This window comes from Neophocaena asiaeorientalis, unplaced genomic scaffold (assembly GCF_003031525.2).
Source record: "Neophocaena asiaeorientalis asiaeorientalis breed wild unplaced genomic scaffold, Neophocaena_asiaeorientalis_V1.1 scaffold134, whole genome shotgun sequence".
Classification (NCBI taxonomy): Eukaryota; Metazoa; Chordata; class Mammalia; order Artiodactyla; family Phocoenidae; genus Neophocaena; species Neophocaena asiaeorientalis.
Genome location: NW_020185339.1, coordinates 28809773 through 28826889, shown reverse-complemented (window position 1 = coordinate 28826889; position 17117 = coordinate 28809773). Strand labels below are relative to the sequence as shown.

At 36.3% G+C, this 17117-nt stretch overlaps 1 protein-coding gene across 4 annotated transcripts in view; it reads left to right on the top strand.

Annotated features, from left to right (window-relative positions):
* SPATS2 (spermatogenesis associated serine rich 2) overlaps window positions 1-17117 on the top strand; it is a 151315-nt gene that overhangs the window by 109946 nt on the left and 24252 nt on the right. For all 4 annotated transcript variants that reach the window (XM_024736774.1, XM_024736776.1, XM_024736773.1 and 1 more), the window contains 3 exons: window positions 3150-3258; window positions 4386-4435; window positions 15664-15925. In XM_024736774.1, the coding sequence (XP_024592542.1) occupies window positions 3150-3258; window positions 4386-4435; window positions 15664-15925 (421 nt within the window). The remainder of the gene's footprint in view (window positions 1-3149; window positions 3259-4385; window positions 4436-15663; window positions 15926-17117) is intronic.

Here is a 17117-nt window from a genome sequence, read left to right as displayed (position 1 = left end):
CCAGACCGGGGCACGAACCCGTGTCCCCTGCATCGGCAGGTGGACTCTCAACCACTGCGCCACCAGGGAAACCCTAGCAACATTCTTTAAAGAACAATCTGAGTAGGATCTTGCCTTTTTTTTTTTTAAGACAACCCAATTTTTATTTTTTGATTTTTATTTATATTTTTGGCCATGCCGCGTCTTAGTTGCAGTACATGGGATCTTTGTTGCGGCATGTGGGGTCTTTTAGTTGCCGCCTGCGGACTCTTAGTTGCGGCATGCAGACTCTTAGTTGCGGCATGCATGTGGGATCTAGTTCCCTGCCCAGGGATCGAACCCGGGCCCCCTGCATTGGGAGCGTGGTGTCTTAACCACTGGACCACCAGGGAAGTCCCAAGATCTACCCTTTCACTTGAAGAGGATTTTTAAGTCCAGGAGACTTTAGAGCAAGAAGAGAAATAAATTTTCTAAGTAATATACCTTTAGAAGAAAAGGTTGTTTTTAATAATATAACCCTTAATGAGCTATACTGAGAAAAACATTTTTAAAAAAGCTTTATGTGTGTTCTCTGTCTTATTTAAAAAGTATATTGTTGATTATGGAGTCATAGATATATATTGGTTCAGTAATATAAACACTTTCACATTTTAAGTTATCAGAATTTTACCTTTATCATTGAATCTGTTGTTTTTGCCTGAAGCCCATTTTCTGGTGATCAGTGCTAAGTTTTTTGCTCATTTCAAAAATGTATATTACAAATTTGCCCTCTTTGTATTATAGATTATATACCTTCCCATTTGTGTGGTTTTAAACCTTATCATTGTTCAATTAAGCCTGAAACAAAAATGTATAGAATGATATGAAAACAAGTGTACTAAGAAAGACTTAGGTTCTAATACAGATTATGCTAATTACTTAAACAAGATACTTTACTTCTCTTCGTCTATAAAAGGACTTCCTTTTCAAGCAGTATGGCTGACTAGATACCCTGAAAACATTTCTAATATACAGTGCTTACAAATACAGAATGAAAAATAACATACATCATTTTAAATGCATAGATGGGGAATTCCCTGGCGGTCCAGTGGTTAGGACTCTGCGCTTTCATTGCAGAGGCCCTGGGTTTGATCCCTGGTCGGGGAACTAAGATCCTGCAAGCCACATGGCACGCAAAAAAAAAACAAAAAAACCCAAACCTTTTAATACTATATTTGAACTTTTATTATTATATATGAACTTATGTTGTAAGAAACAAAATTTCCTAGCTCTATCCACTGAAAGGACCTAGAAATAATGACCCCCTGGTAGCAATAAACACACCTAGCTCTTAGATCTTGGTTTCTAACTACCACTTTCTACCAAAAAGAATCAGGTCTTCTTGAAAAAATAACCAATTTCACATTGTGCAGTAAGACAAGAAATGAAAATTATAAGGATTAGAAAGGAAGAAAAAAAAACTGCCGTTATTTACAGACAATACTGTTGTCTACATAGAAAAACCAAGAAAGCAACAAATTATTAGGAATAATGAAGTCATCAAAATAGCTGGATATAAAATCGATATACAAAAATGAAAACAGAATATGCAGTTATTGTAAAGTATTTTTAATCTCAAAAGATATAAAATACCTTAGGAATAACTGACAAAATTGGAATTCCCTGTTTTAAAGGGAAATTTGGCATTTCTAATGAAATTGTAGATGCCCTACTGTTCAGGAATTCTACTAGTGGTTATATACAATAGAGGCATCCTCTCACTGTTCACAGAAGACCCTTTTGTTTTTTGTTTTTTTTAACAATTTGCTAAACATTGTCATAGGCACTGAGTATTCAGCGAGTAAGCATAAGCATAGGAATATTTATTATAACATTTTTCATAGTAACCAAGCACTGGAAAGAACGTAAATGTCCATCAACAGGAGAATGAATAAATTGGCTATATTCATACAATGGAAATGCTATGTAGCAGTTAAAATAAATGAATAAGATGCATTTATCAACATGGAAAATAAATCTAAAAAAATTGTTACATGAAAAAGCAAATTGAATATAGACATGTACGATATGATAATATTTATGTAATGCAAAACAGTAATATGGATTACCTGTGGATACATACATACATCATAAAAGTACAAAAACATGTATCAAATAACACCAAGTTCAAGGTAGAGATCTCTGTGGAGAGGAGGGAAATGGGGTTTAGGAGAGACTTCATGGGCACTTCAGTTGCATATATTTTATTTTATTAAACTGGCTGTCATATAGTGAGTGTTCATTATGTTTTATATACCTGAAACAGTTTATAATAATTTAAATTATCTTTAAGCATTATTATACAATTAAATGATATGAAGTAAACGTTTTGAAAAATGCTATACAAAAATCTGTTATTGTTGGGCTTCCCTGGTGGCGCAGTGGTTGAGAGTCTGCCTGCCTATGCAGGGGACACGGGTTCGTGCCCCGGTCTGGGAGGATCCCACATGCCGCGGAGCAGCTAGGCCCGTGAGCCATGGCCGCTGAGCCTGCACGTCCGGAGCCTGTGCTCCGCAACGGGAGAGGCCACAACAGTGAGAGGCCTGCGTACCGCAAAAAAAAAAAAATCTGTTATTGTTGGTGGTTCATTAAACTTCCCACCTTTCTCTGTAGTTTGCTAAAAATGAGGAAATGTTGATGCTAAATTAATACCTGATACCTAAATTAAACCACCCTTTCTTGAAACAAAATCTGGCACAAATCTTTTTTAATTAATTAATTAGGTTGCACTGGGTCTTAGTTGCAGCATGCAGTCTCTTTAGTTGTGACATGCGAACTCTTAGTTGCAGCAAGCATGTGGGATCTAGTTCCCTGACCAGGGATCGAACCTGTGCCCCCTGCATTGGGAGCGTGGTGTCTTAACCACTGTGCCACCAGTGAAATCCCCTGGCACAAATCTGTTTCTAGAAATGTTCTGCTTTTCTAAGTTTTGAAATTAATTTTTATGTACTGTTATCACTCGTCTATTAATCATTCCCAGTGAGTTGGTTGTATGTACTCACACTGACACTAAAGAGTGATATATCTTGTTAAAAATGAAATGGTACCCTTTCTGTTATTCTCTGTATGAGATCTCATTTTCCAACTGACCTACTGATATTGGAATTAAATGAACTTGTCTTCTTTTCCAGATAAATGCAGTACGTGCAATAGTTCCCAATAAGAGTAACAATGAAATTATCCTGGTTTTGCAGCACTTTGATAATTGTGTGGACAAAACAGTACAAGCATTCATGGAAGGTAATCCTAGCTCAGTATTTTTATAAGTTTGTATTTGTTCAAATAGAAGTTGCTTCAGCATTCTATAACATTCATTCGGCAATCTGGTGTTTCATAGATGGTATAGCAGACGCCATGATAACATAACATACCATGCCATTTTTAAAGATATCTCTTAAAGCTCCCTATTTCAACCCTAGAAGTAATTCGTTCATAAGCTATATAATACCTGGAATAAGAGACAAGCTGAGAAGACTCCATCATTTTAGAAAGTTCTCTAATGGTAGTTAAGAAGAAATTAGGTGGCCAGTGGTATAAGGGACTTGATTGGAGTTGGGTGTAATAAGAATTTAAGAAACAATGACAAAGTAGTGGTCCAGTAGCTCAGCCACAGATGGCAGATTCAGGGACTCAACATTCTTTTTCAGGCTCCAGTACCATTTAGTCTGGCCCTGGCAAGTGATTCAAATATATGGGTTTGAGTATCCTTATCTACCATACAAAAAATGGTAGGCTTAGCCAAGCCTTCTGATTTATAGAGTTGAGGAGTGTTTTACAAACTTCTTTCCACATAACTTGTTTGGGGAAAACTGCCTAAAGCTATCGCATCATGGAACAGTGACAGCGACATCAGAATAGGTCTCCCTTTCCTATTTTTCTGAATTTACCAGTATAGAATAAACATGTCCAAATACTGTAAGGTTTTTCTTCGTCTTCATCTGTTTTCTTTATAATGTTAGTATTTGGGTCTAGGGTAGTATACAGTTCTCTCTGAAACAGTGTAGCTAAGGTGGCGTGTAATCTTCTGGAGGAGAGAGGATACCGTACTTGGGCTGAAACCAGTCATCTTTGTATTCGGTCAAAGATATATAAATAAAAGAATCTTTAAAATGGTCAGGCTGCATTAGTCTCTTCTTGGAAGAACTTACTGAGGAAATTGAATGGAGAAGGAGAATCTAAATGGGCAGGTATTCTAAAAGGTAAGCATGATATGATTATCTCATTACATTAGCTTAGAGACTTGAACCTTAACTTTTCCTATTGGGAACTTTGGAGGTTTTCCAGCAGTTACAAAATTCGGGGACACTAATTCCTGCTTGAGCATGCATGTGGTAGGAGAAAAAATATGTAATTGGTTTCTCTTACAGGTAGTGCCAGTGAAGTACTCAAAGAATGGACAGTAACAGGCAAGAAAAAGGTAAGAATGAATTAAATTTAGAAGTGTGATATCAATATTTGTATTATAAAAAAATTTAAGCTCTGCCAAAATATTTGGAAGATTTACATATGCATCTTCAGCTTACCTGGTTAAGAAAAGCTTTCTTCTATGACACTGAAACACAGCTATGTACATAGAATACCACACAATCTCCTCCACGTGATTTTGGGCAGGAAGCAGAATGACTCTGCCATGGTGCAATTGTGGAGGGTATTAATATTATTAATATTAGGCAGGGGTGAAACTAGAGAGCATGTCGAGGAAAGCAGAGGTCCTCTAGAGAAAGTGATCTAGTCCAGCAGTTTTCAACATAATTCATATCACAGGTCAGTTAAAATAGTTCAGATTCTTAGGTCAGACCACTTGTGTTGTGATCTCTGATACTAATGAGCTTTGGCTTAAAGCCTAAAGAGGGGCTTTGCAACTATTAGCTATGCAGAGGGGTCTGATGGTCCAATTCAGAGAGGTAGAAGGCACTTGGGCCGTGGAGTCAGTCGAAACTGGATTTATATCCTTTTTCACTACTTACTGGCTTTATTTCCTGGGAATATTGTTTAACCTTAGTGTGCCTTATTTTGCTTATCTCTAAAATAGGAAAATACTATGAACAAATGCAAGTACTTAATACAGTGTCTAACATATTAGTTCTTCTTATCCACTTGAAACCAAAGTGCCTTCCCCGAAGGATACTAGCTGGCCTCAGAATGCTTCCCATAGCTCTTTACTCTAAATCTGGTTCCTTTAGGAAGTGCTTGAAGTGTGAATTTCAATCAAGTATCTCTATGAAATCTCTTTAGGGTCTATATTAGGTTAGTGCTGGAGTACTGGAATACTTTCTTGATGACTCCACATTACTTCATTAGGAGTTCTGTTAAGTATTGATTAAACCAGGCTTGACCCCAATGACCCTTGAGAATTTTTTCTAAGAAGAACTTAATACTACTACAGATTCCCCTGAAGCTCTCCATACCCGTAGCTTTGAGTATTTGCTTAACTTCTTCCCATTGCTTTCACCTAGCGTGAGTGTGTGTTCTGGAGAACAGCAGCTTATTAATTTATTGGCCCAGGATAATAGGTTATTAGTGATGTGAGATATGCATGAAGCTGGAAAAGTATGTGTTGGAGACATAAATTTCTTAAAATTTGGAGAAAGAAAAATGGCTTCAGTTTGGCAGTCCCAAACGCCCAAATCTAGTTCAGTTAACTGCTGGGATTAGTTCAATAGGATGTGACCATGAACAGTTACTGGGACAGGTATTATATATATAGGACAGTGATATGAAAACTTAGCCAGTTCACATGGGAGAAAGTATTTAAGGGAAAGAGAGATGAGAGCTGTGGAGGGGAAAAAATTATATCTAGCGTTACATTAGTATTCCTGTTAGGGCCATGAAAGGGGTTTAGGGTAAAATTAATTCAGTCATGTCAGTCTAGCCTTAGAAATAGAATTAAATATTTCTAGTAGAGCTGTGGTTTGACAAAATAAAAGGTAAAGGATTTTTGTTTTCATTTTAGTATTTGCATAGGTAATATATTCATGTGGCTCAAAATTCAAAGCTATAAAAGTGAATATACTGGAACATCTTCATCCCTGGGGATAGTTCCCAGCCATTTGGTTCCACACACCAGAGGCAAACTGTATTATCAATTTCTTATGTATCTTATGGGATATTTTATACATATATATAAGCAAATATGAATATATATTCTCCTCTTTGCTTGCTCCTTTTTCATGTAATATATCTTGGAGCTTATTCCATGTCAATATATAAAGAGCTTTCGTGGTTTTTTATGAGTGTATACTCATCCTACTGTTTAGATGTACCATAACTTACTGAACCATTCCTTTATTGATCAACATTCGGGTTGTTTGCAACCCTTTGCTATTATTAACAATACTTCAGTGAATAACCCTGTACATATATCATTTTGCATGTGTTAGTATCACCTAGGATAAACTCCTAGAAGTGGAATTGCTGGGTCAAAGTGTATATGTATTTGTAATTTAGATGAGTATTACCAGATTGCTATAGAGAGAGTACCACTTTGCACTCCCACAAGTGATATATGAAAATGCCTGTTTCTTTATACCCTCAACCCTACAGTGTTATGAAACATTTTGAACTTTGCTAATCCAGTAGCTGAAAAATGATATTATAGTGCAGTTTTTTTTCCAAATTTTTTTTACTGTGGTAAAATACACATAAAATTTACCATCTTAACCATTCCAGATTTCTCTCTCCTTTTCTTTTTTGTTTTTGGCTTTTATTCTAAGTTAATATCTGGACTAATATGCCAACGAAGGGTTTATATTTTACTTCTTTTTTTAAAAAAATTGAGGTAACATACCGGATTGACATATACACACTACTATATATAAAATAGATAACTAGTAAGAACCTACTGTATAGCACAGGGAACTCTACTCTCCCAAAAAAAAAAAAAAAAAAAAAAAAAGCGAGGTATAATTGACACATAACATTATATTAGTTTGAGGAGTACAGTATAATGATTCACTATTTATATGTATTGTGAAATGATCACCACAGTAAGTCTAGTTAACATTCAGCACCATAATGGTATCAAAAAAATTTTTTTTGTCATGATGAGAATTCTTAAGATCTACTCTTAGCATCTTTCAGATATTCATCTCCAGAACTCCTTTCATTTTATAAAACTGAAACTCTATACTTATTAAAAAGTAACTTTGCCCCTAGCAACCACCACTCTACTTTCTGTCTCTATAATTTTGACTACTTTAGATAACTCATATAAGTGAAATCATACAGTAATTGTCTTTTTGTGACTAGCTTATTCGATTAGCATAATGTTCTCAAGTTTCATCCGTGTTGTAGCATATTAGAGAATTTCCTTCCTTTTAAAGGCTGAATAATATTCCGTTGTATGTATGTATCATATTTTGTTTATCCATTCAACCATCAATGGACACTTGGGTTGCTTCCATGTTTTAGCTGTTGTGAATAAATGGATGTACAAATATGTCTTCGAGACCCTGTTTTCAGGTCTTTTGGGTATATGGCCCAAAACAGAATTGTTGGATCATATGATAATTCTAATTTTTTGAGGGACCACAGCAGCTGTACCATTTTATATACCTACCAGCAGCGCACAAGAGTCCCAGTTTATCAACAGCCTAACACTTGTTTTCTGTTTTTTCTGATAATAGCCATTCTAATGAGTATGAGAAGATATCTCATTGTAGTTTTGATTTTCATTTCCCTTATGGTTAGTGACACTGAGCATTTTCATGAGTTTGACCATTTGTATATCTTCTTTGGAGAAATGTCTATTCAAGTCCTTTGCCTGTTTTTTAATCAGGTGGTTTTTGTTGTTGTGGTTGTTGAGTTTTAAGAGTTCTCTATATATTCTGGATATTAATCCCTTAGATATATGATTTGCAAATATTTTCTCACATTCTGTATGTTGCCTTTTTTCTCATGAAGTCCAATTTGTCTGTTTTTTTCTTTTGTTAACTGTGCCTTTGATGTCATATCCAAGAAATCATTGCCAAATCCAGTATTGTGAAGCTTTTGTCCTACATCATTTTCTTCTAACAGTTTTATTGTTTTAGGTCTTATATTTAAATGTTTGATCCATTTTGAGTTAATTTTTGTATAATGTTTTAGGTAAAGGTCCAACTTTATTCTTTTACACGTGGACATTCCAGTTTTCCCAGCATTATTTGTTGAAAAGACTGTCATTTTCCCATTGAGTGGTTTTGGCACCCTTATCAAAAATCATTTAGGCATATATGTGAGAGTTTATTTCTGGGCTCTCTATTCTATTCCGTTGGTCTATATGTTTGTCTTTTTTTTTTCTTTTTTTAAGTTTTTTGGCCACGCTGTGCAGCATGTGGCATCTTAGTTCTCTGACCAGGGATCGAACTCGCTCCCCCTGCAGTGAAAGGGCAGAGTCTTAACCACTGGACCTCCAGGGAAGTCCCTATATGTCTGTCTTTATGCCAGTACTACACTGTTTTGATTATTGTAGCTTTGTAGTAAGTTTTGAAATCAAGTTGTGTAAGTCCTCCTGTTTTGTTCCTCTTTTTCTTTTCTTAAAAAATTTTTATTGAAATATAGTTGATTTACAGTTTTGTGTTAATTTCAGGCATATAGCAAAGTGATTCAGTTATACACACACACACATATACTTTTTAGATTCTTTTCAATTGTAGGTTATTACAAGATATTGAGTGTAGTTCCCTGTCCTTGTTGGTTATCTATTTTATATATAGTCGTGTATATATTTTAAGCCCAAACTTCTGATTTATCCCTCCCTGCTCCCCACACCTTTCCCCTTTGGTGACCATAAGTTTGTTTTCTATGTCTATGAGTCTGTTTCTGTTTTGTAAATAAGTTCATTTGTATCATTATTTTAGATTCCACATATAAGAAATATCATATGATATTTGTCCTTATCTGTCTGACTTCACTTAGTATGATAATCTCTAGGTCCTCTTTTTCAAGATTGTTTTGGTCCCTTGAGATTCCATATGAATTTTAAGATGGGTTTTTCTATTTCTACAAAAAATATCATTGGGATTTTGATATGGATTGCACTGAATCTGTAGATCACTTTGGGTAGTATTGACATTTTAATATTAAGTCTTCCAGTTCATGAACATGTAATGTGTTTCCATTTATTTATGTCTTCTTTAATTTCTGTCCACAGTGTTTTATAGTTTTCATTGTACAAGTCTTTCACTTCCTTGGGTTAACTTAATTCCTAAGTATTTTATTCATTTTGATGCTATTGTAAATTGATTTATTTTGTAATTTACTTTTTAGATTGTTAGTTCATGTATCAAAGTACAACTGATTTTTTTTTGATTCTTTGGTCCCGCCCCCACTTCTTATTTTTATTTTTTTATTAAAAATTTTTTTTTATTTTTAAATATTTATTTATTCATTTATTTATTACGCTGCATTGGGTCTTAGTTGTGGCATGCGGGATCTTCATTGCAGCACATGGGATCTTTCACCACAGAGCACAGGCTCTTCATCGTGGTGTGCGGGCTTCTCTCTAGTTGTGGTGCGTGGGCTCCAGAGCGCGTGGGCTCAGTAGTTGCAGTGCGCAGGCTTAGTTGCCTCACGGCATGTAGGATCTTAGTTTCTTGACCAGGGGTTGAACCCACGTCCCCTGCATTGGAAGGCAGATTCTTAACCACTGGACCACGAGGGAAGTCCCCAGAAGTACAACTGATTTTTGTGTGTTGACTTTGTATCCTGCTGCTTTGCTGAATTTATCTATTTGTTCTAACTGTGTGTGTGTGTGTGTGTCTGTGTGTGTGTGTAATCTTTAGCGTTTTCTGTGTATAGGATCATATCATCTGCAAACATATTTTACTTTTTCCTTTCCCTCTTAGATGTCTTTTATTTCTTTTTCTTTCCTAATTGCCCTGGCTATAACTTTCAGTGCTGTGTGGAATAGAAGTGGCAAAAGTGGGCATTCTTACCTTGTTCCTGATCTTTGAGGAAAAGCTCTAGTCTTTGACCATTGTTCACTGTGGGTTTTCATATATGGCTTTTATTATGTTGAAGTAGTTTTCTTCTAATCCCCATTTTTTAGTGTTTTTATCATGAGAAGGTATTGAATTTTGTCACATTTTTTCTGTATCAATTAAGATGATCGTGTGGGGTTTTTTTCCCTTTATTCTGTTAATATGGTGTATTACATTGATCGATTTCCTTAAGTTGAACCATTCTTGTGTTCAAGGAGTAAATCCTACTTGGTCATGGTGTATAATCCTTTCAGTATGCTGCTGAATTTGGTTTGGTACTGTTTTGTTGAGAATTTTTGCATCAATGTTCATAAGGGATATTGCTTTTTTTTTTTTCCCCCGGTACGCGGGCCTCTCACTGTTGTGGCTCTCCCGTTGCGGAGCACAGGCTCCAGACGTGCAGGCTCAGCGGCCATGGCTCACAGACCTAGCTGCTCTGCGGCATGTGGGATCTTCCCGGACCGGGGCACGAACCCACGTCCCCTACGTCGGCAGGCGGACTCTCAACCACCGCACCACCAGGGAAGCCCAGGCATATTGCTTTGTAGTGTCTTTGTCTGGCTAAGTCTCAGGGTAATGCTGGCATCATAGAAAGAGTTAGATAATGTTCCCTTCTCTTCAGCCGTTTTTTGTTTTGTTTTGTTTTTGTTTTTTAAAGTTTGACAAGCCTAAGTATTTGGTAGAATTCACTAGTGAAGCCATTGGGTCCAGCGCTTTTCTTTGTCAGGAAATTTTTGATTACTGATTCAATCTCCTTACTAGTTAGATTTTCTATTTCTTCATGATTTAGTATTGGTAGGTTTTGTGTTTCTAGGAATTTAAACATTTCATCTAGGTTACACAATTTGTTGGTGTACAATTGTTCATAGTATTTTCGTGTAATCCTTTTTATTTCTACAGAATTGGTAGTAATGTACCCACTTCCATTTCTTATTTTAATAATTTGAATCTTCCCTCTTTTTTTCTTAGTCCATCTAGCTAAATGTTTGTCAATTTTGTTGATCTTTTCGAAGAACCAGCTTTTGCTTTTATTGATTTTCTCTACTTTTCTGTTCTCTATTTCATTTACCTCTGCTCTAATCTTTATTATTTTCTTCCTTCTGCTAGCTTTGGGTTTACTTTGTTCTTTTTATTTATTTTTTTACTTGTTCCTTAAGTTGTAAAGCTAGGTTGTTAATTTGAGATCTTAGTTTTTTTGTTGTTTATTTTTTATTTTATTATTATTATTTTTTTGAGATCTTAGTTTTTAATGTAAGCATCTGTAAATTTCTTCCTTAGCACCGCTTGTAAGTTTTGGTATATTGTATTTTCATTTTCACTTATCTCTAAGTATTTTCTAATTGCCCTTGTTATTTCTTCTTTGATCCAGTCATTGTTTTAAAATGTGTTGTTTAATTTTCACTATATCGTAGATTTTCAAGTTTTCCTTCTGTTATTGATTTCTAAATTTATCCCATTGTGGTCAGAGAAGACACTTTGTATGATACCTGTCTTTTAAAATCTGTTGAGACTTCATTTGTGCCCCAGCATATCATCTATCCTGGAAGATGTCACATGTGCACTTGCGAAGAATATGTGTTCTATTGTTGTTAGGTAGAGTGTTCTGTATATGTCTGTTAGATCTATTGGGTCTGTTGCATTCTTTAAATCCTTTATTTCTTTACTTATCTTCTGTCTGGTTATTCTGTCCATTACTGTGAGTAGGGTATTGAAGTCTCCAAGTATTATTGTAGAGCTGTCTATTTCTTCCTTCAATTCTGTCAGTTCTTGCTCCATATATATAATTTTTTTAAGATTTATTATTTATTTATTTGCTTACTTATTTTTGGCTGCATCAGGTCTCAGTTGCGGCACGTGGGATCTTTGTTGAGGCATGCAGGGTCTTTCATTATGGCGCGCAAGCTTCTCTCTAGTTGTGACGTGCGGGTTTTCTCTTCTCTAGTTGTGGCATGCAGGCTGCGTGGGTGGGCTCTGTAGTTGTGGCCTGCGGGTTCCAGAGCACATGGGTTCTGTAGTTTGCAGCACGCAGGCTCTCTAGTTGAGGCGCACAGGCTCAGTATTTGTGGCTTATGGGCTTAGTGGCCCCGCGGCATGTGGGATCTTAGTTCTCTGACCAGGGATTGAACCCGCGTCCCCTGCATTGCAAGGCAGATTCTTTACCACTGGACCACCAGGGAAGTCCCTGCTCCATATATTTTGATGGTCTGGGTCTGTCAGGCGCATAAATGTTTCTAATTATTAAATCATCTTTCTGTATTGAACTTTTTATTAATGTGTAATGTCCTTCTTTGTCTCTTGTAAGCTTTTTTTATTTAAAGTCTGTTTTTGTCTGATATTAGTCCAGCCATCCCTGCTCTCTTTTGGTTGCTATTTGCATGGAATATATTTTTCCATTCTTTCACTTTCAATCTATTTTTGATTTTGAATATAAAGTGAGTCTCTTGTAGACAGCCTATAGTTAGATAGTGTGTTTTTATCCATTCTGCCATTCTCAGTCTTTCAATTATAGAGTTTAATCCATTTGCATTTAAAGTAATGACTGATAAGGAGGGACTTCTTTCATTGTGCTATTTGTTTTCAATGATTTTAGATTTTTTGTCCCTCATTTTCTACATTACTGTATTTTTGTGTGTTTAATCAATTTTTTGTAGTGAAATGGTTAAATTCCTGTCTCGTTTCCTTTTGTGTATAAGCTGTAGCTATTTTCTTTATGGTTACCATGGGGACTCCATTTAACATCCTAAAGTTATAACACTCTAATTGAATTTATACCAACTTAACTTCAATAACATACAATATTTTTGCTCCTTTACAGCTCCATCCCCACCCTTTTTGGTTGTTGATGTCACAAAATTACATCTTTATACATTGTGTGCCCAAAAATATAAACTAATAATTCTTTTAAATGCATTAGTCTCTTAAATTATGTAGAGAACAAGATCTGGAGTTACAAACCAAAGTTGCACTAATATTAGGTTTTAAACTGATGGTTGTGTTTTTTTTTAATGTATTAGTCTTTTAAATCATGTAGAAAACAAAAAGTACAGTTACAAAACATTGTTACAATAATACTAGCTTTTGTAATTGTTCATGTATTTTACCTTTATCAAGTTCTTTATTTCTCCATATGCCTTCAAATTACCATCTAGTGTTCTTTCATTTCATGTTACAGGACTCCCTTGAGCATTTCCGGCAGGGCAGGTCTGGTGGTTATGAACTCCCTCAGCTTTTGTTTATCTGGGAATGTCTTAATTTACCCCTCAGTTTTGAAAGACAGTTTTGCCACATATAGGATTTTGGGTTGACAGGTGTTTTTTCTTTTTTAGCACTTTGATTATATCTGCCTTCTTGCCGCCAAAGTTTCTGATGAGAAATCTGCTCATAATCTCACTGATGATCTCTTGTGTGTGACAAGTAGCTTCTCTATTGCTTTCATCGCGGCATGCGGGATCCTCCCAGACCAGGGCACGAACCTGCGTCCCCTGCATCGGCAGGCGGACTCTCAACCACGGCACCACCAGGGAAGCCCAAGATTCTCTATCTTTTGAAAGTTTGATTACAATGTGTCTCACTGTCTCTTGGAGTTCATTAAGCTTCTTGGATGTTTACAGTCATGTCTTTCACCAGATTTGGGAAGTTTTCAGCCATTATTTCTTCAAACATTCTTCCCTTTCCCTCCTCCCCTCCTCCAGTTTACACGATGCTATGTTGGTTTGCTTGATGGAGCCCCACAGGTCCCTTAGGCTTTGTTCACTTTTCTTCAGTCTTTTCTTTCTCATCCTCAGACTCAATAATTTCAATTGTGCTATCTTCAAATTCCCTGATTCTTTCTTCTGCCTTTGAATAATGCCTTTAGAGATTTCTTAAAAATTTAAGTTACCATACTCTTCAGCTCCAGAATTTCTCTTTTGATTTCTTTTTAGGTTTTCTAATATTTCCATTTTGTTCGTACTTTGTTTTCTTGACTTTTCCCACATCTTCCTTTATTTCTCTGAGCATCTTTAAGACTGTTGTTTTAAAGTCTTTAAATTAAAAACAAAAACAAAACAAAAAATGCACTAGGCATTTGAGGAAAAAAAAATTCTCATTACAGAAACTGCTAGCTTAGGAACATATTACGAATCCAAGTTTATATAATTAAAGTGAATCTTTGGATGAAAAAATAAATAAATTCTTTAATATATCTCCCAACAGGTCTTTTTTAGGGAAAGTTTCTGTTGATTTATTCATTTTTTTTTTTTTTTTTTTTTGCGGTACAGGGGCCTCTCACTGTTGTGGCCTCTCCCGTTGCGGAGCACAGGCTCCAGACGCGCAGGCTCAGCGGCCATGGCTCACGGGCCCAGCCGCTCCGCGGCATGTGGGATCTTCCCAGACCGGGGCACGAACCCGTGTCCCCTGCATCGGCAGGTGGACTCTCAACCACTGCGCCACCAGGGAAGCCCTGTTGATTTATTTTTTTCCTTTGTATTGGCCACACTTGCTTGTTTCTTTGTGTGCCTTGTGATTTTTTGGTTGAAAACTAGACATTTGAATCTAATAATTTGATCACTCTGGAAATCAGATTCTCCCCCTTTCTCCAGATTTGCTGGGTTTTGTTATTATTATATTTTTAAATTGTTGTAAGCTGTCTCTGAACCAAGGGTCAGCCTAAGGTGTAAACTTAAGGTCTTCTCAGGTCTTTTCTAAGCCTTTCCCTGGGCATGCATTGGTTACTTTGAAATTTTTTCTATATATGAAGTTGTTTTTGAGCGTCCTAGTCTTTGATGTCTGGCTCCCAAAAGGGAATAAGGAAAAATGAAATGGGGAGGAAGGGGACCACCCCTTTAATTCCCCTGAAGGTCACTTCAGCCAGAGGGGGAGGGGCTTGCAACAGTGGGAGGAGGTACAACAACAGTGGTTGCCTACCTCTACCTTTGTCTCTACCTTTGTAATCAAAAGCAGCAGTCAGTGATCACAACACAGATCCCAGATATTTGAAGGACAGGTTCCTTTTGGCTACCCTCACTTCAGCAAGCTACGTGCCAGCTGTTCCAAGAACAGGTGCACAGCTGCCTGTTCCCTAGCTGGGGGTGGGAGGGTGAGTATCTGCTGCTGAGCTCAGAACTGAAATTGCCTGAAATTAACCACAATTTACCATCCAAGTCTTCTCCTGGAAATTATAAGCCTTCAGTAGACTCCAGAGTTCCAAAATAGTTAGACAGATTCTGCCAGTGTAATTGTTGTCTAGGTGGGGAGACAGATTTCTGGTGCAGCAGCCTCTGCAGGGCAGATTTAATTTGTCTTTATTAGACTGAAGTTTCACTTCATTCCACATGTTTATATCCTACACCACTTTTTCGGTCGGGTTATTGTTTTGTTTGTTTTTTGTTAGAGCTCTCTCTTTATATTTAGCTCTTTGTATATATTACACATTTTTTCCCACATTTTAAAATTTATCTTTTGATCTTTCTTATGGTGGGTTTTGCCATGCTTTAATATTTTATTTTTATGTGTCTGAGTTTATCCAAAGTATCTTACATAGTTATGTTAGTCAGTACTTGAACATATACAAAAATGTGTTCAGTTTCTGGAAGAGCAAATGAGAAGTTGGTAACATTGGTTGCCTTTGGGTAGCTGGAGTTACCTCTCTGGATTGTGGGCGATGTTCTTTTTCTTTTCTTTTTTTCAAATCTTTAATAACTATTAGAACAAAAAGAAGAAAAGCAAACCAAAACCTGCAGCAGAACCAAGTAACAGTATCCCAGATTCCAATAAACTGGTTTCCATTCAAGAGGAACAGTCTGCGCCTTCCTCAGAGAAAGGTGGTATTAATGGTTACCATGTCAACGGTGCCATCAATGATACTGAATCTGTGGACTCACTCAGTGAAGGTATGGAGGCACTTTCAGTAGATGCCAGAGAATTGGAGGATCCTGAGTCTGCCACACAAGATATGCTGGATAGAACAGGTGAGTATATTAACAACAGGTCTTTGAAAAGTTCCATTCTATTGAAAAATACAGGGGCTTCCTGGTTGAGAAACCAATCAATAAATTAAATCTAGTTAGTCTTTTACTTTTTAGTTTTGTTACCTCTCATGTGAAAGAGTCACATTTTGTAATTATCAAAGGCCTAGAAAAATATAATTCTTGTTCCATTGTCTCATATTTTAATTTTAGTCTAAATCAGCCTTATGGAATTCTTCTAATTTAATAGTCCCGTAGTACTTAGAGATTACAGAACATGACCTTAAGATGTTCTTTTAATTTCACACTTATTAAGGAAAATGATGATGATGGGTTGATGTTGATATTATTATTCTAAAACCCAGCGCAATGAGGAATATATAAGCATAACTGTAATCCCATGGCTTTCATTAGAAGTAGACTGTTGGTTTTTTTAGTCCCACATTTGTTTTTTAGTAAAGAATTAAGGTTAGTTTTATTTGTAAATTCAGGTATCTTGTACATTTTGTTTCATTAACCATTTTGATGAGTGCTGGGGAGATATTGGGAATATATTTTTTAAGATAGGCTTTTTAATTACTTGTTTGTTAATCCAGTTCCCCTTGCTCTGTTGCTGCTGGCTTTATAAATGTAATGCCAATTTTAAAATTATGCTGTACTTTTCAGATGTTCTTTTATTGATTAGTTCACATGTACACACACACAAAGACTCAGAGATAAACATAGCACCTCAAACAAACCAAAGATAGTCAATGGCTTTCATTTTTTTCTGAACTAGCTTTCCTCTCATTTCCTAACGCTTTGCCCTTTCTATTCCCTAAAGCTTTTAAAACTCTTCTTTCCCTGGGACAGTGTAAAAATCTTTTCCTCGACATAACTTAACAGAAGCTTGTCAGAAGGTGGTGATATTGACTCTCTTCTCTTCCTTGTGCCCAGAACTACAAGGAAGTTACCAAGGTACAGGGAATGAGCTAGCCTATCTGGAGATGCGTTAACAAAGCATCCTCCTCTTCAATTAGGATGCCTTTTAGGGCTAAGCCAGATAATACTCATAGCCTCACTGACTCTGCTCTTTGTTCTGTTTTGTCAGTTGATTCTGTTCACAACCTTTAAAGAGGCATCGTTTGGGCGCATTTTTACCTTTTTTCTTTGTGTATATTTAAGACTGCTTGATTGACCCCTAAATTGTGCTCTA